This window comes from Limanda limanda, chromosome 4 (genome assembly GCF_963576545.1).
Source record: "Limanda limanda chromosome 4, fLimLim1.1, whole genome shotgun sequence".
Lineage (NCBI taxonomy): Eukaryota > Metazoa > Chordata > Actinopteri > Pleuronectiformes > Pleuronectidae > Limanda > Limanda limanda.
In genome coordinates, this window is record NC_083639.1 from 8,218,840 (window position 1) to 8,243,667 (window position 24,828).

Consider the following 24,828-nt stretch of genomic DNA (forward strand, 5'->3'; position numbering starts at 1 on the left):
ATGGACAATACATGTTGTATAAATATGCGAAAGGGAATATACATATTTTCCAGTGGAGTGAACGTTTACAATATTGACCTTAAACAAAATGGCAAAAAGGGCAGTTCGTCTCTTCGTCGCTCTAGTGGTGCTTCCCCACAGGAGACTTCACCTCATGTAATGCTTGTGATAGACGGACCTTCAATGACGGTTCAATGTGATTTAAGATAAGTTCATTTCAACAAAATAAAAGAGAAAAACGCCACTTTCTTCAAGGTAATTAAAGTAATGTGATTATCACGGGCACGAGTGCGGTTCGAGTCCAGAAAAGCAAGGTGGAAAAATAACAAAAATGGCAATAACCAGCAGCAGAAACACATGAATGCATATAGAGAATTTTAAAATACAAATAATGAAGTTTCGCTCATAAATGAGGAAATTGGACCTCCCCCCAGCAGTTTGAATAAAGACATAAACACCGGAAATGCAGAATTGCAGATAGTACACAGCAGCTATACAAACTATGCATTGAATGTAGGATATTTCAGACACACAAAATGAAACTTTGTGAAGAAAAGTGAACATTTTAAAAGAAGACTCTAAATATCGATTCTTCTGTGCGAAAAAGTTCTGTCCCAGAATATTTAATTTGTTAATTGGCCTTTAAATCGGAAATTATTATTTTTATAGCTACATCACCTTCACACACCCAAGCCCCACATCCTGGCCCACACTTCAGCTAGATGGGGACCCCAAATTAAAGTACTGCACACTCAATTCCAGAATTAAAATAAATTGTCTTTAAAAATATATATATATGGCCTGTTTCTGAATTTAATTTGAAAGACTTATGTCTCGACAATTCGGTGTAGGAAAATCTAACAAAAAAATAAATATTAAAGAGGAAAATGTGCATACAGACATTTTTCATTCTGTGCAATCCAATGGGTCCTGTGGAAATGTGATAAAACCGTATGTGTAGTGTGTTATTGTGGTTTCAAAAAGATGGAATGTATATCTCAAAGTCGTTATCATATATCGTGATATTAATATTAAAGAATAAAGAAATAAGTGAAATTATATTGTAAAAATGTGTGTGGTTTTATGTAAAACGAAAAAACGGTCAGAACATGTATTTTTTTTTTCTCTATAATAAAATATAGAAAATGTTGGAGAAAATAGTCGCATTCATGTTCATTTGTTAAGAAAACCATAGAGGCCCATGCAGGAGGCTTAGAAAGACATATGTAGCCCACGTGCCTCGCTTTTTGGTGAGTGGGAGTCGACACAGACCTATTTCATTTCTGTCAAATCATAATCCTATCGCAATTCCCACTATATCCTTCAGACCTGTACTCTGCGCATTCTCACGTTTTGTGTGTAGAGAAATTCAAAGCATGCGTTTCAGACATTCCTGAAGACTCAAAAAAGAAAAGATCCCCTCGCCAGATGCTGTGCTGCAGGCCTGCATCAGGCCTTATGGTCGACCTGTTCATCCACCGTGTTGATTTGCTGCTCAGACAACACCTGGACACAGCGTTTATTCCCCGTCAGGCCTCATCCCCAGCTGCTGAAGCACAGAGCTGTCACCTGGTGCATAGGGGGATCAAGCTTTAAAGCGAAACGGAGTCCAAGGAGGAACAGATCAAATGCAGGGAAACTGACGGAAATGGAGAATATGATGAGGTATTTTTAACGTGATCGACGTAATAAGAGATGAGAAGCAGATCACCTTGATTAAAAAGAAAAATAAGCTATATATAAGCCAGCATATGTAGAACTATGCCTATAACACAATTTAGATTTTCTATTGTGCGAAATAAACTACATCTGAAAGCCTGCAGCCATTTTAGTGAGGGGATGCATCACTCTTGTCATTTTCAATCAAGCATTCATACACATCGTACTATATTAGCTATTGGCATAAAGGAATACATGTGGATCAAATATTAGACTAAAATCAGGAATTTTGTAGTACATGAACCATTCATAAAATGGTGTTATTACATTAATATCCTTCAAGGCAGTTTGACGTAATATTATGCCTGGGGAGCCACCTACTGGACAAGAGAAGAATTGCTTCAAACAAAGAGTCATCACAAATTACCAAAGCTGAACAATGTACAATGCAAGTCACTGTAGAGTATTTTCTTTCAAATCTGAACAAATTATTCAATAAAAAAGTGTTTTTACCACTTGATGACATCTGCTGGGCTCTGAGGGACGAGCTGAATGCTCAATGACTGTGTGCTTGTTTCACAGAATTCATATTAACATCCAAGTCTCATAACCGGGCCTTCTCCCATTACACATGTAGTTCTACTTTGTGCCTCTTGTAAGACGAATTTTCTCGGATCTAACACGATACTCACTCACTGATGACACAGACAGATTTCCGCCAATTATTTGTAGAACCTGTTCCCATTTGCAAAGGTTCCTCGTTTTTGACAGACGTTTTAATGTGCACTTGAAGTTAAGCAAATAAATGCCCCCTCATTATTATAGTATTGTATGGTACATATTAATCCTATAATTCTTTAATCCCATACTAATTAAATCCAATTCAACTGTGGCACATCAGTCTACAAAACAAAAAACAATAATTTAAATTTCAACATTTTATTGAAACAGGAATTCTGTCCTTAACATTTACCAGCGACATTAATACTGTGAAACAGATAAAACATTTTATTTAAGAAGGAACTCACTGTGCTTTTATAGATTATTAACAGTGACAGTGGCATTAATTCTCCCTATAATCTGCAACATTCTTGTTCTCAAACCTTAGTATCATGGCGCCCTCTGCTGGCTGCTATTCACCGAGATGCTTGATAAAGGCAGCTCCATTTGAACCTGTCTGTGAAATCCCTGCATCATCCTGACTTCAGTTTCACAACATTAAACTCTGTTGAAAACCAAAAAACAAAGCAAACTAGAGACCATCTTGTGATGGAATGATACAAGTCACTGCAACATGCTAACACTCAGACCAATCAGCGCTCAGTATCTTTACATTGTGATGCATGACCCCAGTGTTCATGCATCAGAGCAACGCCATCCTTTGGATTTAATCTGATTACAGCAACACATCCATAAAGACTGATGACTGATCCATGAACGGTTCTAACAAAATCAGTCCACAGAGATCAGCGACAAACTGCCTCTTTGGTAGTTACCGCTACAACATGCACTTTTTAATGGATACATAAATATATACTGCCCAACTTCCATGAATTATTATTTATAACAAGTTTGGACAGTGATGCTGGTCACGTTTTCACCTTGTGAGTGTGGATGGGCATTGAGGATGGTATGATTCTATTGCAAAATGGTCAGTAGGATATTTTTTTAATTCAAGTAATAGCTTTTTAGAAACAAAATAAAAATTTCATAATTGTACAAAAACAGTTAAATATGTACAGGCAACAGGTGCCATTATTAAGACAGAGAAACTCAGAAGGAGAAGAAGGTAAAACCAGGTCGCTCAAAAGCTCTGCTGACTAAAACAGCCCCATGAAGTGATTTGAAAGTCAAGTAGTGGGAGGACAAGCAGATTCTTCGAATCAGCTGCACAGTGGCGTTCATGCTCCGCACCAGCCAGTAACCGACAACAACACAAAGGAGGCTCATTGGCTGGGCTCTTCGCCGTTCAGAGTTGTGGGCTTCTTGGTCGAGCACTCGACAACCCAGGGGTGGGTCAAGACGCCCTGGACGGGCAGTCTGTGCAAGGGGTTGTGCTTCAACAGCTGAGCAACCAGGTGTTTGGCTCCATCACTGATATTGAAATGTGCAGGGAATGTGTACTCCACCTGTAAGACAAAGACAGAAAGGTGAGTTTTAGCCGTCAGCATACATGTGTGTGATGACTAGTTAACTGAACTGCTGGCTAGCATTGTTGCTGCAGTGCTGCTATTATGAGTCTTGCCGGTCTACACAGAATTTATATTAAATAATACTAAGGACATGTTCTTATCACAATGAACAAACGGAAACATGACTTCAGAGCAAACAACAAAGTTTCAAGTAGATGATATGATAACCTCTAAAATTAATGTAATCAAGACATTTATAATTCCATTTACATATAGAAAGAATTAATTCATCCATCATAGTGCTAGTTGCAACATTATATCGCAAATTCTTGTTAGGGGCTGTATATGAAAGCTGCTAAAACAATGCGCGTCTGCTGTCTGGACATCTCAGCCTTACTCTTGATATCCTGCGGTAGGTTTCATCGTGGCTTTTTGTTTCAAAGGGGGGTTTTCCAACCAGGAACTCGAAGCAGAGGACACCCAAGCTCCACAGGTCGACCTTCTCATCATGAGTTTTTCCCTCAATCATCTCTGGAGGCAAGTAGTCCAGTGTTCCACACAGGGTGGACCTCCTGAACAGGGAAAGAGCAAATGATGAAGCAAGCCAAGTTTATCATTAGTCTGTGAGATCTGATTTACACAAGCAAAATGTTAATCACATCAAGATTTTAAAAAGCAGAAGCTTAATTCCTATCTGAGGCACCAACGGTGAAGTCAACCAACAAGTTCATTACAAATCGCTGTCAATAGACTATTTGATTAAAAACCAAAAGCATGAGGATACCTGGAGGAGGGTGTGTGAACAGACCAGCCAAAATCTGCAATCTTCAGCTCCCCATTAGCCCCCAGTAACAGGTTCTCTGGTTTGATGTCCCTGTGGATCACCTTCTTCGTGTGGCAATAGTTGAGGGCGTCTGCCAGCTCCATGATGTACTACAATGACACAAAGAATAATGGTCATCACAATATGCATCACACCTTTGACAGCATGTAAAAAGTAACTCTCCTTTAACCAAAGAAAACGACACTAAACATCAACATGTCTATGGAGTTAACATACGCTATCCAGAAACTTCATACTCAGTAAATTTAATATATAGACACATTTTAAGTTGGTGATTGAACGGTCAAAAGAGACTTAAATTGGCACTCACCGTAGCACTTCTGTCCTCAGGAAAGTTTCCACAGCGCTGCAGCTCACCGTACAGTTCTCCTCTGGGTGCAAACTCCAGAATGAGATACACTCTCGATGTGTCATGGAAGTAGCCATAGAGACGCAAGATATTGGGGTGCCTGCAGGATGCCGAGGATTTTTATTGAGAATTTTTTTTGAACTACCATACCAAGACCAACAAAGAGCAAACCAGCAGCTAATGCCTCAGAAGCTGATTTATAGATGATGTCCATAGAAATGTTCAATCTGATGATGGCAATATTAAACATGTTCAGAGATAATATCCCAGACTTTTCTGCAGTGACATGTGGCCCATCTACAGCACCAAAAGAAGAACTTGTGGTCAATGAGCTATTAGGGGAATTACTGTTTTTAAATAGCATTGGAAGACAATTTATTTTACAGATTACACTGCCCCCTGCATCAATGCATGTGTCTGTAGATTGCCTTGTTAATGTTATGGCGCCCCCTTTTGGCATTTGTTCAAAGCTTAAAAAATCTCCAAATAGGGACACCGCTAACAGGATACCACATGTACCCAAATGATAATGCAGGAATCAGAATCAGGCAGCAATTGAATAATGTTCATAACCTCAATCACAAAATCTGAATAACACATTACCTGAGGTGAGACTGGATCTCCACTTCTCTCCTCAGTTGGTGTTCCACCCCGGCCTTCTCCAGCTGCTTCTTAAAGAGCACCTTCAGGGCCAAGATGAACTTACTCTGTCGCTCTCTTGCCAGGTAGACGTTTCCAAATTTACCCTTTCCTAAGGGACGGCCAATGTCAAAATTTTCCAGGCTCCATCGCTTCCTGTGTGAGCAGAAATGTGCAGTTACAAACAGCAGGATAATTGGTAATTTTATGAAAGATGGTGTAAAATAAAAATAACAAATTAACTCACACACACTTTGATGAGGAGATATCTCCAGATTCTTTCATGGCAGGTTTGTCTACCAAAAAGAAACATTTTATTTTAGGATTTAAAAGAAAAACACACAGAATTATGTCCAATTTTAAATTATGCTTACTCAGTGGCTTCTCCAGCTTTGCCGATTCTACCGGCGGTTTGACCAGCTCCTGCTTCATCTTGGCCACACTTGGCTTTGGCTGGTTTTGCCCGGAACCAGTTTTGGACTGAGATGCAGGATTTACATTCCTTGTAATGGGGTTCATATTCTGATCAGAGAGCTTTGTAGATTTGATAGCAACGGGGACGTGAGACACAGGTTTCTGAGTACTAACAGGCCGCTGAATACGCTGAGGTCCATTTGACACACCCAGGACTCGCTGCTGTGGAGTTGGTGTAACGACACCCACCTGCGAGTGTTGTGACACAGGAATCCGCTTTGGTCCTTCACTACTCAACTGTAATCAAAAAGGACAATACTTACTGACACAAATACTAACAGATTAACATTCACACAGCAAAAAGAAAGTGTCCGAATGCATCCAAGACCACCTTGGAGGAATGATCGGAGTTCAAGGTGATTAGCTTCTGCTCTGTAATATAAAGAGGTCTGGAATACAGTGTGTATATATCTGATTGCGCACACACGCACATGCAAAGTATATATAAATTATACACACAGGTTAAGGTCAGATAAGTGACCCCCAATCACTGACAGCAGAATCTTAACACTTAAGAATGAGGAGCAGGTGAAAATTATGCATTACTTTGAGTTCAGGCCTTTTAAGCGTCATGTCTTTTGCCTTCTTGAGTCTTGCAGCGGAGTCCATATTCTGGGAAAGAGGGCAGTGGCATAGGATGATTGCAAGAACATGTTAATAAAAACAACTGTATTTGAGCATTTTTATAAATACATATTAAGATAGATGCATATATATATATATATATATATACATATATATATATATATATACACATAGATTGGACAATATGAGTAGATCCTACTATTTATATGGTATAGTAAACTAGAAACAAAGTATATTGTATAATATACAACTATAAAAACATACATATAAAAGAGTATAAATTCACAATAGTATACAATAATGTATGAATATACAAAGATATGAAGGAGTATATAAAACAATGGGTGGGACTTTAAGGTCTACATTCGGATTAATATTAGATGGTACAATTGGGATACGTTTAACGGGTAATAGTGCAAGTAATGCTCAGTAGTCTCATAGGATTGCTAATTGATGGTTATTTTTGCTTAGTATAAACATAGAAAAGGAAACGAGATGAAACTATGGTCGTGAAAATAAGCGTTAGCCACCTTTCTTCCATGGCTACCATGTCTAACGCTAGCTCACAGCTAACGTTAGCTTAACAACCACACCTAACCAGCACAGCTCATTCTAGTAAATGAGATAAGAGGACTTACCTCCGTGTGTTATTGCAGTGACCGAGGGGAACCAGCGTCCGGGGATGTGACCAGCGTTTAGCCGAGCTGAAGCAGCCCTCACGCAGGGAACTCTACTCCAGCTAGCTAGCGGCTACGTCGGTCCGTTGGAAGAAAGCGGCCACGAACATAAAGAGCTACACAGTAATGCTAACTACCCCGCTACCTAAGAGCTAAGGCTAACAGCTACAAAGATTTAAATACTGATTTTAAAGCCGGTTTATATAAATACTAAGACGCGTAGGGACGCACACAGCACAGCGGACTTCCTCACACTTCACCCAGCGCAACCCTGTTTGATTTCAAACGTCCCACTGTTTAGAGCCTTTAAATAAACCGAGGGCTCTGATTGGCTGCGGGAATGCACCGAACGCCCTCCTATTGGCTGGCGAAAGATAGTACCGACGGGAGGATCGTGACGTCACAGGAAATCCTCCAAACCAATAGATGGCAGCAGTTTGACAGACAGACAGACAGACAGACAGACAGACAGACAGACAGACAGACAGACAGACAGACAGACAGACAGACAGACAGACAGACAGACAGACAGACAGACAGACAGACAGACAGACAGACAGACAGACAGACAGAGAGAGAGAGAGAGAGAGAGAGAGAGAGAGAGAGAGAGAACTAGTAGAAATTCAAACAACTTTATTCGAACCATTCTTTTCACATGTTTCTTTTCCTGCCTTTAAATTAAACAGAGCAACAATATATTAACTTTGGCCCGGACCTTGAATGAGGTAGGACTTGATCTTCATTTCCTCAATGACATTACTTGGAATCAATTGTAACCCAGGATGAAGTTGGAGGTCTGGCATTTTTAGTGTTTAGACTCTGATGATATATACAGACAACATAGCTTCATACCCTTTCGTTAACAATGACTTTTGGAATGCATACATTCAAAGCGCGTCTCTTGACCAAACCTAACAAGGGTGATCAAGCTACGATTTTGGCAGAATCATATGCACTGGACATTTTGCACACAGGCCTCTTTGCTACTTGAAAAATAAAATGACAACAGGAAAATACACACTCAATGTTAATACTGAACGCAACCTCAAAAACAGAGCATTTAACTTTCCGAATACATTCAGTAGCCAACAGCAACCTAGTCTGTTTTATTCTATCTAATTTGACAAGCTCCTGGCAAATTTCTATAGTAAAAATAAAATATTTTCATTATATTGCCACATTCTGTAGGTACCCAGACAAGATGCTTAAATTAATCATATCACATTTCTCTGTGGTCATTCCAAACGGATTCCTTCGAAAAGGAAAACTGTTTCCCTAAATAAATATTCTGGTCACAGTATATACATATATATGAACCTTCTGTCATACGAAGACAGACCTTTATAAATGCACAGTGTAACCACATTTAATCTGTCAAACAGAAATACCAATTATTCATAAATAATCAGCTCCCTCAGCATGTGTAGCAGCTTCTCTTTGTGAAAATTCTTCATGTTGTAAGTGCAAATAAGAGTCACTGCAAAGGTGTCACCCTTTACACTGAATGGACATGCTGAAGGAGCTCAGTTCAAACTGACGAACAATATCAATGTGCTTCAGTAAAACATGATTTTACTGTTACGCTTGTTTGTACGAAAGCTTTTAGGAGGGTTTTGAAAATAAAGTCAACCAAAACCTTAATATGGCGAGTACCTTGATCCCTTCACTCCTCTTAAATACTGTTAATATAACACATCATATCAAAATACAGTTTATATTCAGGCCTTCGTAAATGTTGCCTAGTACAGTGTCTTGTTATTACTGAGGTCCCACAAGAAAACATTGTTGAACTGATGGCCACAAAGTAACCCAACTTTGAAACACTTCATCAACATCTCACTGTCAATGGCTGAGTATAACCAAATGTTTGCTCTGACACCTGAAGCCAGTTCCAAGAACCCTTGACACGCACTGCACTTGACACCTCTCGACAAAGCATTGTTTCCGGCCATCCCAAACGATCACTTCTCTAACAGTTTATTGCACCACAATTGTGTTTCTTCCAACTCTGTCGTTGTAAATACAGAGCCACTGGCACGATTTCCTGGCATTCTGGGGCCTTTTGGCAGGTGGAAAAAAAGCCAGCAATGTTTCCTTGTTTTTCCAGCTATGTGTCTCCTTTGGCACTTTTCAAATGTTTTCAGTTCATCCAAAGCCTCTGACACGTCTCTGTTGATGCTAGATGTTTCTGAACGCACAGATCACATGTTGTTAAAAGTTATCCCTGAGTGCATCGCCCACGCTTTGCCCCAAAGTCTCTCATCAACACGGTCCTGCCAAGTGGCATCTCCGGAATAACCCTTCACAGAATCCCTTCATGATGCAGCGTGCTGTTAAACGCATATCTAGTGTAGAAAGTATAATATATACTAAATGGAGGAATCAAATCATACAAAAGATCAGAGCAACATAACAGCACCAGGGCATCACAAAGGGAGAATGGTTGTACTGGCATGCAGTTTCACTCAGACTCCAGTGGAAAAAAGAGGCAGGTGTCATTTCTCAGTGACGGCAGCGGCCATTGGCGTGCGTATCACACGTGCTGTTGCTGCCAGCTCCTCAATTTCTGCATTCAGTCGCCTGATTACCCACTCCATGGCTTCACGGCCCTGAAAAAGAATAAATGTAAAGCATTAGTCAACAGGAGGAGACAAAAGGAGAATAACATAAAGCTGGATAAATGGAAATGATTTCAGAAAGAGCAGTGGTTGTCTACTTTAGGGACCTTTCAATGCTTCCAGAGATACATTTGAGGGGTCACAGGCTGATTAAAAGTTCTAAAGGTGTCAGTGTTCTTCACTTTAACTGAGTATTACAATAGAGCAGGAACATGATCAGTTATGACCTGACACAACAAATGATTGTGCAGGACCTGAATAATTGTTGTTTAACACACTTATAGGAACGACCTGAAAAAGCTCAACATACAGTTTTATGGGGTCACTCACCTTTCCAGCGTTCGCTGACATGGTGCTGGCCATGACTCCCTCCAAGTAACTGCCTAGACTGACACCTTTCACAGAGATGATGGCCTCCTGAGTCAGTATTGTCCTGAAGAAGAAGGGTTATTTTTAATTTTCATTCATTTATTCAAACTTAATTTGAGGTAGAGACCAAATTTTTAAAGTGGCCGAACACAACAACAAAATATCAAGCATCTGACACACAGAAAAGAAAATTTGATAAAATGCCAAATAGGCCAAATGAGTAATATCTTCAAATAAATTAAGCCTTTAAAATTCAAAGCAAAGCAATAATGGTCAAAAGTGACCTTTAATAACCTTACAGGTCTGATTGTAAAATAAACTTTTGCTTTATCACCATAATTCTAAAAGTTCTAAAGATTAAAAACGTACTTCTCTGAATCCTCAGGATGTGTTTTGTACGTTAACTTCTCATCCACAGAAATCATGTTTGTGAAGGTGATCTAGGAGGAAATATAAGAAAACATAAATTAGTGAATGTAAGAGACATTATGTCCTGTCTCATATCACAGGCCACAGTTGGTACTGTGAGACATTGTTAAGAGGTGAGCTGTCAACCTGTGGAACAAGTTGAACTTCATTCCAAAAAACACCTCAAGTTTAATGTTTGTGTTCAGTCAAATGAAAGTCATGAAAGGTGGATCTAGATGCATTGTGGGTGTTTGGGGTTGACAAATCCAAAATAGAACATGTTTTGTAGACAACTGAAAGGGTCTGATTATGTAGTTCAACAATTTCCATCTTTAATAATTGCATCTTGCTGTAACTCTGAGCAGTAATAAAATGACAATCTATTTTTTTCCTGCTAATGTTATGTTGTGTATTAGTATCCTATTGCTTAGACATCAAGGTAATATAGTAGAGTAAAGTAGCAATGTGTATTTGATGTCTTGTAGAACATGCCTGGGTGAGATGACCACTGTTTAAATGCACCCATGATAAGCTACATAACCTTCATTCATATTTACTTTCAAGCATATTGAGGTCACACTCTTTACATAAATAAAGTCTCAACATTAAGCCAAACAAAGGGGAACGTTTTTTAATAAATACTCACATTTGTGGACTTAAGTTCAAAACTTTTTTCGATGGGATCCACAACCGAGTGTTCCTGAATAAATGTGGATGTCCGTGAGTTGCCAATGATCTGAAAACAAACAAAGAGAAACACTTTTTGTTAATAATGGAAAATAAGCATTTTTAGCGATGAAATCATACTTTCCATTAATCGTTAATCATCTATTGACCTTATTTAGCAAACTTCACGTTAAAAATATTCATTTTATCTTTAGTGGAAGCACACCATAACCAGCTGAATTACATGCAAGTGAATCTGAACTTGTCTTTGCTGAATAAATTCCAAAACTATTTATATTTAATTCGTATTTATATTACATCTTAGCTTAATTTATTTGTCAATGCTTTTTATTTGTCTTTGGCTAAAAGAACAGACGTCACAGGAAGTTGTCCTCATCCAGTTTATACGCACACACACACATACATACACACACACCGAGGCTCAGGGGTGATTTGCTTTGGCACAATCTGATTAAGGGTTATGTTAAATATGCGATCATTCACTGGGACATTCTGTGTCGCAGTCTGTCCTTGTAATGAATAGGGGGGCTATTCACAGAAAGCAAAGGTCAATGCTAAACAACAGCCCCTGAGTGGAGAATGTTTTTATAAGATAAAGTGAAAGGATATTATCCTCAATCCTCAATCATCAATGTGGTCAGACAGTGGAAGAAAAGGGAGGTTTCTACTACATGTTGCAGACAGAGAGCCCCAGAGACTGCTCTGCCTTGTAGTGACCTCTACTTTTAACCTAGCTGGCACAAGGATGGAAACTTGCATCACATGCCGTCATGGGGTAAACCTCTGCAATGACAAAAATGGCACTACCATGTCCTGCACAACACGAGCCCAGGCAAAAAGCCATGAACTCGTAGAGGCTCCAGTCGGCTCCCGTGATACCGACAGACAGAAATAGCCCCGCGGGTTGAGGTCAAGCTCAGTGGATGGAAAGCATTAACCTACCTATGAATCGGACTGAGGCTGTAACTGGATTCTCGTGTGACGTTGAGTCGTCTGACTTTCAAAGTCAGTTCAAGCCGGTTTATCTTGAGCCCAAGCCGACATGTCAGGTCATGAGCTTCTCCACTCAGAGTCACATGTCTACAACTTAAGTTGCTACGGCAAGTTAGTAACTATAAAGCCAGACTACTGACCGATTTTTGTTTATGTAAGTGGATTTTGACACTCACAGCTTTCACTATAGATGGAAGACCCCACTCTGTGCTGAGCAGTCGTTTACTGTGGAGGCGTCCCTGTTTGTCGATGTTTCTGTCCAGAACATCCACGCCGACCACACTGGGATTCATGGGGTTGGGATACTTCTGCATAGCAGCCTTGGTCACTGTTTCCCAAGGATGGCTGTTGAAGGGGAAGCCAAAAAACAGAAACGACTGTAAGAATTCATACCAATGACCAGACAGACTATATATGGTTTGCCACATAAAATTATTTCATATTTACAATTGCAAGGAAAGCTACTTAAATACTGTATTTGGAAGTGGAAGTAGAGGTACTTTGTACTGCATTGCATTGATGTTATGTCAGTTACTTCTATCCAAAAGTTTATTAAAGAGTTCAAATTAGCTCCATCTTGACCATCAACAACAGTTATGAATCAATGGTAATAAAGGATTTACATAATAAAATTCCACTTTCACCGACATGGTGCAAGCATGGTGTAATTTCACTTTTAAAACTTTGATACACTTTGCTAATAATGTTGAAGTCAAAATGTCCAGCATTCTCCTGTGATGAGGGTATGAATTGATAATTAAGGTAAAAATAAACGTCACACAACTTTCTCAGATACGAAATGGTCAAATGATAGAATTTACTGATTATAATTGTCATGCATCAAAACAAAGTGGATATCTTTGGATTTGGCTCTGTCGGTCAGTAAAACAAGACATTGGCCGACAGCTCGTTGGATTCTGATATGTGATTGTCATATTTTTGACATTTCACACAGCAAACGATTAAACCAAAAAAGGGAATCGATTGAAAACTCGTGATACAGGAAGAAATGTTAGTCGTGCTGCTAAGTGCCACAGTACTATAACTCAAGTAACAATAAATACTTTCCTCCACCACTGCCTATGTGTTCTTATTGACACGTTTATCATTTGCAGATCCAGGACCGCACATCGTGAATCATGATGATGGATCATAAATCAGAGATCGAGATGGCAGATTGTTGATCGTGTTGGAAGCTGATAATGGACTATGATTTCAACATGACTGCTTGACATACAATAAGCCTACTCACATATTCTACCAAAAATAACTTTTAATTCGTACAAACAGTTTCTTCTAAATCAACATTGCAAATACTGTTATTTTGCTGATGTTCTTAACGCAGCATCTATTGCACTTCTGTCAGTCCTGGGGGAGGGATCCCTCACATGTGGCTCTATCTGAGGTTCTCAGTTATAAGTTCTAAGTTCTAAGATGTTGCTCCTTATTAAGCCCTATATGAGACCCCATGACCATGGACTTTACAAATGCAATATGAGTGATTGATTTGATTGAATTAACGCATCTGAGAGCACATAATGAAAATAAAAAATTGTCATAACGTTCTGATTATTATTACGATAACTAAATAAATACGATGTAAAAACGTTCTTGAGTCGAACGTAGTGGTGGATGGTTGCCAGGGCGACGCGTGGCCCATTGACGCAGTCAGATAAGATGTAGAGGAAAGGTTGCGCGCTGGGGGCTGGACCGATTGGTTACGCAATATTTCATCCTGCACGGACTCATTCTATTCACATTTATCACGTTAATCGCGTGGAATGTCTAAATCTACGCTGATGCTCTCTGTGCGTCCGTTCACACGATGAGATATTCATTTAAAAACGATGGGTTTCAAACCCGTGGTGGCGACGCTGTTCACCGGATTAGAGCCGGAGCTGTAGGTGACAGTGAACCTGGGACAACCAGGCTGATCTAACACCAGTGAACCGGGTTAACACTCACTTGAAGACGTGCTCCGAGGTCCAGATCTTCATGGCTGTAGCGGGGTGAGGGGAGCTGCCGGGCCGGAGGAGTCTTGTGGATGAGCCGGTGGGACCAGGCGCTGACACCGAGTGGAGCTCCGCGGGTCTCCTCCTCCCGCTGTACCGGGGCGGACACGTGACTGGCGGGGTGAGACGCACTTCCGGGGGAGGCTTCCATTCATGCTGGTCGAGTCCAATGACTGCAGGCGTGAGAGTGAGAAATAGATCGTTTGGAATAATGCCCCAGAACTGATGAGAGAAGAAAACGGAGTCGGAGAATCACATGAATATTGTTTAACGTGAAGTTGAAGCGCATTTTCTGTTCAGCTATGGAACTGGAGCTAAAAGGGTTTTAGTCAATTTAACCTCTGATGTTATACAATTCAGCTGAGTGAAGGTTGAGAGTTGTCCTGTGCAACCTTGGAGGAGTGACCTGACTGAGCACTGCTGCAAAATCACCACATATATTTATTTTCTATTATCATTTTTTTTCTTAAGTTGTTCCATTTCATACTACTTTATAATATAGCTATTTTTACCCCACCACATTATTTGAAGTTTTAGTTACAAGCAATGTTTCTTATAATTATAAGAATAATAATGCTAAATATATTTAACAAATAAACTATGATGTATTATATATTCAACTACACATCAATTACCTTTATAAAGTCATTAAAAGGTCCCCTTACCTTTAACTACTGCAACATTCAAGTGATGCTCACATTATTGCATCAATAACATATTATTCTGGGTTATTGGGCGAAATGACAAAGGAACGTTTTGGTACAAAAAGTATCAGATTTCCTCCGTTTACTGGAGTTAAAACTAATTTAGAACTTGCATTTCTTCACTGTTGTATTTGGACTTTTATATTAAAACATCCAATTGTTTCTTCATTTTTACGCTGTTGCATTACGGCGACAGCTCTGGCTTCAGGCATCATGTTTTCAGTTTTTCGGTATGTCTTATTCTTACTAATAAAATTTACTTCTTCAGGATTCAAAATAATTATTTGAATGACATACGGAAAATGATCACTGTGGTTGAACAGTCCTGTAATGAGAAAGTGCAGATATTGTTTAATATCTAATGTTGTCATAGGTTTGACAAGTCAAAACGTTTGGGAGCCAATGCTTTTTTAAATGTGAGTGCTGGTTTTCTTATCTCTTGCAATGCTGTTCAACAGGCACCACCAGTCCAGCGTGGGCTTAGCATGACAGCCTCTATATAATGCTTTATAGTTCTTCATTACACTCGACATTAGCAATCAGACAGAAGTGTCTTTCTGGATCACATGAAATAAGATTTGTTAAAATTTATGTTTATGGAGTTTATTTGCTATAACTGCAGTTGCCTGACTTGAGCAGAAGTGATGTTGGTCATGTTTATATAGATAATAAAATGGATTCTTTCTTTTCTATCTTGGAACTTGAGGTAGTTTGCTCCCTGTGATGCAACACTGTCTATGTCACCATAACCTACATTCACATGTGGGCTAAATGCAGTATCATGTTCTTTACCCCGCCTTACCTCATATAGTTCATAAGTCTGGTCGGCTTTATTACAGTGTTGCAGGGACATGTCCACGTCCCCTGTGCTTATCTCAGAGGGCAGACACGCTGACCAAGTTATGTGTAATCTCAATGTACCAGAATTGTACCAGTGGAAGGAAACTGTGTGACAGCCAAGAACAGTATCCCTGTCACTGTGCTGTCAGAGCACTGTCCATCACAGCACAGTTAGTCATTTTAAAATGATAAGACAACATTGTGTTGTACTAAATGTACTCTTATTTGTTGGAAATCATCTTCTTTGGTTTTGCTGTTTTTAATTTACTATCATAATCATGTACACATCATCACTCAATGCAACATTTACTGCAGGTCAGGAAAACAAATGACAATCATCACATACATTTTTTTGGAAGTAGATTATATAGCGGCGTCATAACATAACATTTTTCATACATACATGCAACGATGTTCATGATTTACAAATATTTTCTGTAAAACAAAAGATTATCCTCAAAAACAAATGTATAACCATACAAACATTTAAAAAATACATAAAACATGATAAGCACTATAATGTGAATATTTCCAAGCACATTTCAGCAAATAAAGGACATCTAATCCAACCAACTGACCAACCAACCATCAATTAAACTTAAATAGTTAATTTTTCAGACAATACCAATTTCCACATCCTTGCATCAAGGTGTTTTCTATTCATCTACAGCTCCTTTGACTGTTTCCGTCACTTTAGTTGTCACTGATGATGAGGGTCCCTCCTCCTCTTCACATTCTGCTTCTGAATCTTGATCTGCAGTGGCATCTTGATACTGCTGGTACTCTGACACCAGGTCGTTGAGGTTCATCTCTGCCTCAGTGAACTCCATCTCATCCATACCTTCCCCCGTGTACCAGTGAAGAAAGGCTTTCCGTCTGAACATCAAGGAGAACTGCTCGCCCACACGGCGGAATATCTCCTGGATGGCAGTGTTATTGCCAATAAAGGTTGAAGCCATTTTGAGGCCTCGGGGTGGGATGTCACACACGGCAACCTTGACATTATGTGGGATCCAGTCCACAAAATAGTTGGTGTTTTTCTGCTGGATTGCGAGCATTTGTTCATCTACTTCTTTGGTGGACATTTTACCACGGAAGATACCTGCAACTGTAAGGTAGCGCCCTCGCCTTGGGTCGCATGCCACCATCATGTTGCGGGCATCAAACATTTGGTGCGTGAGCTCAGTCACCGAGACGGCTCTGTACTGTTGGCTGCCCCGGGCCGTCAGGGGAGCAAAGCCTGGCATGAAGAAGTGGAGGCGAGGGAAAGGCACCATGTTGACAGCCAGCTTCCTCAGGTCCGCGTTGAGCTGCCCAGGGAATCTCAGGGAGGTCGTGACCCCGCTCATGGTCAAAGAGACCAGGTGGTTGAGGTCCCCGTAAGTGGGTGTGGTCAGTTTCAGCGTACGGAAACAGATGTCGTAGAGGGCCTCGTTGTCGAGGCAGAAGGTCTCGTCTGTGTTCTCCAGGAGTTGGTGGACCGACAGGGTAGCATTGTACGGCTCCACCACCGTGTCAGAGACTTTAGGGGACGGCATGACGCTGAAGGTGTTCATGATGCGGTCAGGGTACTCCTCCCGGATCTTGTTGATGATGAGGGTTCCCATGCCGGAGCCGGTACCCCCCCCTAATGAGTGAACCAACTGGAAGCCCTGCAGGCAATCGCAGCTTTCGCTCTCATTCCTCACTCTGTCAATCACCTGCTCCACCAGCTCCGCTCCCTCTGTGTAGTGGCCCTTCGCCCAGTTATTGCCTGCTCCTGAGTTTCCTGTAACGCCAAAATAAAAGCCTGTAGGTTCATCTGATTCTGTCGCTTGTCAAAACAATAACTTGACAGAATCATACACCACGTATTGCAATGAGGACAACTTCAAATATAAAAAGCTACAAAACACAAAAGGTGTGACACTTATTTACAGATGAACAATGAAACTAATATCATTATAATGTATAATACAAAAGCAAAAACCAAGAAATTCTCACTGATTATTTAGATATTTGTCTCACCATGGATGAAATTGTCAGGCCTAAAAAGGGCTCCGATTCGGCTTCCCCTCACACTGTCCATGGTGCCAGGCTCCAGGTCCACAAGCAGGGCTCTGGGTACATATTTTCCACCTGGAGCAACAATGGAGAATTTTATCGATTTAGCCAGAAATGAGACGTAAATATGTGTCCCAGGGTTAAAGTTTAAGCAAATGAAAAAAAAACTGTAGTCTGACTTGTACCATAGTAGTTAGGAGGAATTAGGAGGAAATTATAAACTGTAAAATTAGTTGTTATATATATATACATTTACACATATATATTTTTTTTTTCCTTACCATATGCCTCACTGAAGTAGACATTGGCCCGCTCCAGCTGGAGGCTGCTGTCTCCCACATAGTTGCCTGTTGCATTGAGCCCATGTTCTTCACTGATCACTTCCCAAAACTATAGAAGGAGAGTCACAGATACAATAGTATTAGCTTAAAATCTTTTAAAATTCAGATGTTAAAAAAGATTACATATTTTCTCAATGTGTCCAAGGTTTGAAACAATTAAATTAATATGCAGATACAGTTAAAATATCATGTGTGTCTTCTACTTTTGAACACTTTTTGACTGTTATTCCTGAATCTTTACATCACTTCATATTTTTAAATGCAGTTTTATTGGAATTGGAATTTACTTCTTCATTCATTGTAGAACTGACAAATAAACATGTTAAAATGCCTCCCAGCCTACACATCTCTGAGTTGTAACACAGCTTCTCATGTGACTCCTCATAATCTTGTGCTGATACAGTTTAAAATCCTTGATGGGTTTAATTAAATTATGTTAAACCTTAATGGAAGGATATTTGATGTAATTGCCGATGTGCTACTTTGGCTTTAGCTGTACTATCTCATAGTTCCTGTCTCATTTTTGTGGTAGCCATGATAAAAAATGACCCACCCATGCCAGTCGACTTTGGCCCTTATCTTTTCCCTGAAAGCTTGACAGGGAACACCCAGTATCACTCACAACGGCTATTGGCAACATGCAAAGAACCAGTACATGTCAAAATATTGCTCGTAATCAAACTTTAATGTGATGATATGTAATTTTGTCCCTTAAATACATTCACTGTTGCAAATTACATTTAATTTCCCCTTTATACAGTGACTTCAATCATTTTAGCAGGTATGGTGTTAGCAGTTTATATTCCGCTACTTCTTAAAAATATTCTAATAATAAAAGAAAAGAAATGTTACTCTGTTACCTTCGAGCCGATCTGGTTTCCACATTGTCCGATTTGCAGATGCACAATTTCACGCATGATGCTTGGGGTACAGTACAAAGAGCAGCTGGGGGTCTCTGACAGGACACAGCCCTATGACCACCCTTTTATACAATACCAGAAATGATGTCATCAGTGAGTCACTGCCGCCACTAGTTGACGCAGGGGCCCAGGATATGATGTCCTGGTTTGGCACCGAGCTACTTGGTTGTACTTTTAAATCAATAGCCCGTTGCTTGAGATCCTCAGACCAGGCGCCTCGAGGCTGAAGTGATGGTGACGGGGCCCCAAGCATCTGGAATAGTTCACCTGAGGAACACAGATTTGATACAGGAATGTCTGTTTTTTAATTATCACTCAAAACTTACTTTTACCAAATGACTTTTATATGATGGTTTGCTTGTGTCTATAAAAATACATTTCTTTAAATTTTGCATTCATTTCAAATGTTTCAAATTTAAATTATGCTTCGTATCTTTCGTATTCTGTCTTTTTCATTTTAAATGATGTCTTGAAAATGAACGTTTTTAAATTCTCAGATTGAAATTGTTTCAAAATTTGCAATGGTGCAATGTTCTACCTTTATCACAGCAGGATATTTATAGCTTTGTATAATATACATACTTAATTAGACTTATAATAAAATAATCAGTATTTCTATCTTAGCTCTTGATGCATTTGCATTAAATTGCCCTAAAATGGACAGTTGTTTGGACGTTCTGTTTGAGGGATGCTACCACCTAGAGGACTAACAGACCCATAACATGACTGGATTTTAGAATATCTACAGGTGGTCGTTTTCATTTGTAAATGTTAACATGTCCTTGTTTTCGCATTTATTTAAAGGGATTAAATATGTCTATAGATGAACAAATTAAAATGTTATGATAATCACATCGAAAAGCATAATGGCCTTAGAGGCTTACCTACAGTATCATCACATTAAGGTTCATTGTATATTTTACAAGGAATTAAAATTCACAGCAATTTATCTGATTTGATTTTTTTCTGGTAGAAAAACACTCAAACAGGATTTAAATAAGTACATATAACTCTCTGTATGAATTTATGTCTATATCTTCTGTCTGTTTGTATTTGCAGCATAATTTATTTTAACAATAGTTAAAGATAAGACAGTATAACTGTGCCTGACAAAGTAATCCAACACTAAGAACAGTATGATTATAGGTACAGACATTTACAACCCTCTGAAACAGGAGCAAGACGTCCAGACTGAAAGAGACACAAAACAACACAAACTGCAGACAACATAGTGTAGAACCTGATACTTAAAACTTATTTTTGTGGTTTGTAACCTTTTATTTTGAGAAGTTCTACATATATTTGTGTACCATTTAACACTTGTTATTTGAATTGTGCCTTTTTGTCATTGTTTTGTTTCCCTTTGTTGTTGGTTTGCATCTCTGTGGTCATTCTGTAGTTTTGTGCTTCTTTGTTGTTGGTTTGCATTTCTTTATTATTGTTTTATGTGGCGTTGCAGTTACTTGATTGACTGTGTAACAACAAATTTCGACAGTCACTTCAAACAGATACTCGCGCCATTCAGAGATTAATCTATGGTTATCAAATACAAAGTTTATTCTGAAGATTAAGATTAAGATACATTTATTTGTCCCAAACACATGCAAAGACATGCACAAGCACACTCATGCAAGGAGGGAAATTAAACCTCTGCTTTTAACCCATCTGGTGCAGGACACACACAGAGCAGTGGGCAGCCATGTACGGCGCCCGGGGAGCAGATGTTGGGGGAGTAAGGTGCCTTGCTCAGGGGCACTAGACAGGGTAGGGAGAATCCTCTTGGATTTTTTTGGACAGATCAATCCAGGTTCGTCTTTTTGTTGTTTCTCCTTGGAGTCGAACTAGAGACGAACCAGAGACCTTTTCTGCCCATAGTCCAAGTTTCTGCCACTAGTCCACCGCCTCTCCATTAAAGCCACAGTAATGCTCGTCTATTTTTCACTACCAACTTCTTTTATAGTTTCCAAGACATTTCATAAACCTAATGTGTTCCCAGGTAAACCAGGGAAACTTTACCAGTTAACCAGACTGAGTCCTTCAGGAGAGAAGACAAACGTTCTTTTCTGAGCAGATGAAGGTTCAATAGATTAAGATTATTGTTCTTGAAGATTTGATTATCATTTTTTAAAACAAACTTACTTCTCGGATTTAACAGATTTCTGACTTTACTCCTTCAGGTGTCTGGTGGGGTTCGTTTGACAGCCACAGTAGCATTAAGCTGTCATTGATGACCTTTGTGTGTTTTGCCCTGAGCTTTTTTCCCGTGTCTTTTGTGGAGGGAGGTGTTTGTGTGCATGCATTTGTGTGTGTGTGTGTGTGCATGTGCACATAGTTGTTTGCTAGTCCATACAGTACATGCATCTGTGACTGTATGATTTGTGATGCAAACAGTTTGCATGTTGACATGTTAAAGGTAAAGGAGGAAAAGCCACAGAGACTTTACAAATGAAAAACTATATTCAGATCAGGGTTGGGTTGAGCTGACAGGAGATCTGGATTTTATTCAAAGTAATGCATGTTTATTTAATAATAGACTTGAGTTCATGGAAACTCTTCAGTCAATTAAACCTAAATATTACAAGCCATAATATGAATACTGTGTGTTATACATGAAGCCAAAGATTTGTGGGACTGAAACTATTTCAAGGTTCATCTCTACCCAACCAAAGACATTGTTGAGGTTACACATTGAACAGTATGTGATATGTTATTATCGAAAATAACTTCTGTCTATAATATACGTTTTAAAACAAGATCTTGACAAAGTCTCTACGAGACCAAGGTACAAGGGGTCATGGATTATATTGTACTTTTTAAATTTATATTGAAATTTAAACGTATCATGTTGAAATTAAAGAGAGTAAATCTGAGACTTTTGTGGCCCCTGGGAATCCTCAGCTCCTGGGAAGTTGAGCATGAGGTTTCAATTCAATTCAATTTGATGTGTATAGCGCCAACTCATTATCTCAAGGCATTTTACAAAGACGGCCGAGACCTTAATAATTATAGAGAAACCCAACAGTTCCCTCAATGATCAAGCACTTTGGTGACTAATAGAAAAAACTCCCTCATTAACTGGAAGAAACCTCAAGCAGGTTTGTTGGGTGAGTTACAAGCCCGTAGCTAAGACTTCACTGATCAATACATCTGAATACTGTTCAAGATATATTTGTAGACATAAAACTGTTTTTGTGTCCGCTATCAACTCTCTCACAGTAAAGTATTTAGAAGCTGAGATATCCTACTCAACCTGAACCTGTCCTACTACCTGTCTTAGTACTTGCATTACTCCAGTTAACTGTATGTGACAATACTGACTTTTATTGTACATATTTACAGATATTTTCTGTAACTTATTTGACAGGTTTTCGGTGTTATTGATGAAGGCTTTCTGGGTGTATTGGTTGATTATCATGATGCTTCAAAGAGGGCGCCTCTCCCCTTCTGTACCTCTGCTTCATGACGCTCCGGGCAATCATGTGATTCGTCCCTGCGTCAAGCGCCAACGAGGAGAGAACCGGAAACACCCTCAGCTCAACTTCAAACTAAAAGCATCACATTTCCCTGGCATTCATGAATGCAAAGATGCTGATTGTTTGTGGAGTTACCTCTTCAATTTGAGACATCTGACATAATTTCTTTCTATTCATAGTCCTATATTATAAAAGTGTAATGTAATGTTAGGTGGCAGTGAGGTTTTGTCTTGTTTTGTTAAACAACACAAACCACACATTAATCTCAAATAATACTTCATCAATATCATCTGCAATCATAAATATTTAGGTTTATAAATGATAAAAAGGTTCTCATAGTATACATATATCACAATACTTTCATAAAAATAAAGATATTATGTTTGGAACATTTACATTTGAATGTTTTTCAGGAGTTGGGATGAGTTTTTAATTGAAAATTACTTTATTTATAATTGTATAAAAAACTAAAAAATGTAAATGTCGGAGCTTAGGGACACTTGGATGACTCCCCAGGAGCAGTATTAAGGCATTTTATTATATTTTTTTTACGTTTGAAGAAGTGGTGACTAGCACTTCAATTGCATTGGATTTGGCTGCAACACTGTCTACCCCTGAAACTCCAAAAGTGTTTCATGGACTCAAAAGTGTTTCATGGACTCATGAAACACTTTACATAGAAAGTCAAGACTGAAAATTACAGACAAACACAACAGTTCCCACAATGAGCAAGCACTTTGGTGACCTTGTAGAGAAAAACTCCTTCATAAACTGGAAACCTCTGACTCGACCGTTTATGGTGAGCGGAGAAAAATGGGGAGGAGAGGAGAGATGGGTGGAAAAGAGGTGAGAGAGGAGAGAGAGATTTCTGGGGAAGTGGTGGGAGAAATAGATAGATATAAAGTATTGCATTTTACTTATTATTACGTACAGATGCCTATTTTTGACTCTTGCTACTGTAATTTTTCTCCATGGTGGGACTCATAAGGGCGAGAGAGAGAGAGAGAGAGAGAGAGAGAGAGAGAGAGAGAGAGAGAGAGAGAGAGAGAGAGAGAGAGTCAGGGAGAGGGCGTTACATTGTGAAAGTTCAAACCGGAAACCGAATTTGTCGTCCCGGAAAACTTGACCAGCGTTCTTCGTTCCCAGGGTTCCGTGAGAGCCGTTTGCCCCACCCCACCTCCTCGGCGCTATCTCTCTCAATGTACGATTCTCAGAGAAAAACGGGGGCAACGATAATTCCGAGCGGAGGTCTGAGGTTTCCCCAGCGGGCGGTAGATCGGAGCGGACGCGGCCTCTCGGCGGTGCGGAGATGAGATGTGTCGCCGCCGGACCAGTGATTGAAAACACCGCGGTACGTCCATGTATCATGCACATGTAACCGTGATCTGCCACACGGATTCACAGGGAATACGAGAAGCCCAGGGACTTGACAGCGAGCTGTACCTGCGCCAAACGGGCAAATAGCGGCGGATTTTTCCAACGAAGATCACCTGGATTTTTTTTTTTTTTGGGGCGTTTGATTCAAGGACGTCCAGCTGCCGGGAGAGAGAGACAGACCCCGCCTGAGCTCGTCCGGAGAAGCTCCCCCGATGTGAGGAGAAACACACATCAACGTTCCCGAGAGAAGGAGGACGGAGAAGGGGCCTTTTTCTGCGGGTCCGGTCAAACCCTCCGAGCAGGCGAGCACTAGCATCTGTTGACGAGGGGAGGAAATCATTTTGACATCGGCTGAAAAAACAGGATATTATTGATAAGGTTGCCATCAACCCACCCCCCCACCACCACCCTGAAAAAGAAAAAGGTGTATAATGTGCAGGATTGGCGTTAGAGGAAGAAGCCCCGGTGTAGCCTGATGATTCACATGCCGTCATTTTAAGAGGAAATATTTATTTTTTATTTCCCCCCCCCTATTTGTCATTTGATGTGCTTTGATCAGCACCGATTGAAAAAAATCCTGCACAAATAACAACCTAAAAAAAAAATTATATATCTAAAGGAACAAATAAAAAAGGTGGAGGAAAAATAGCGCTGGGGTTGTGAGTGGAAATGAATGGCAGTGTG

General features: G+C 39.7%; 3 protein-coding genes across 3 annotated transcripts; all 3 read right to left on the reverse strand.

Moving 5' to 3' along the window:
* Positions 1-3,325: 3,325 nt before the first annotated feature.
* Positions 3,326-7,367, reverse strand: aurka (aurora kinase A). The gene is made up of 9 exons (XM_061070315.1): positions 7,321-7,367; positions 6,644-6,709; positions 5,998-6,334; positions 5,871-5,919; positions 5,588-5,779; positions 4,946-5,084; positions 4,576-4,724; positions 4,189-4,363; positions 3,326-3,788 (listed from the first exon to the last, which is right to left on the reverse strand). The coding sequence occupies exons 2-9, from the start codon at positions 6,704-6,706 to the stop codon at positions 3,606-3,608; spliced, it is 1,287 nt and encodes a 428-aa protein (XP_060926298.1). The 5' UTR covers positions 6,707-6,709; positions 7,321-7,367; the 3' UTR covers positions 3,326-3,605.
* Positions 7,368-7,977: 610 nt separating this feature from the next.
* On the reverse strand, positions 7,978-14,533 carry prelid3b (PRELI domain containing 3). The gene is made up of 6 exons (XM_061069390.1): positions 14,400-14,533; positions 12,611-12,779; positions 11,401-11,490; positions 10,716-10,786; positions 10,308-10,410; positions 7,978-9,968 (listed from the first exon to the last, which is right to left on the reverse strand). Exons 1-6 carry the CDS (start codon positions 14,429-14,431, stop codon positions 9,855-9,857), a joined length of 579 nt encoding a protein of 192 aa, XP_060925373.1. The 5' UTR covers positions 14,432-14,533; the 3' UTR covers positions 7,978-9,854.
* A 1,703-nt stretch (positions 14,534-16,236) lies between these two features.
* tubb1 (tubulin, beta 1 class VI) lies at positions 16,237-19,333 on the reverse strand. Its single transcript, XM_061069589.1, has 4 exons — positions 19,235-19,333; positions 18,315-18,423; positions 17,998-18,108; positions 16,237-17,758 (listed from the first exon to the last, which is right to left on the reverse strand). The coding sequence occupies exons 1-4, from the start codon at positions 19,289-19,291 to the stop codon at positions 16,647-16,649; spliced, it is 1,389 nt and encodes a 462-aa protein (XP_060925572.1). The 5' UTR covers positions 19,292-19,333; the 3' UTR covers positions 16,237-16,646.
* Positions 19,334-24,828: the final 5,495 nt, after the last annotated feature.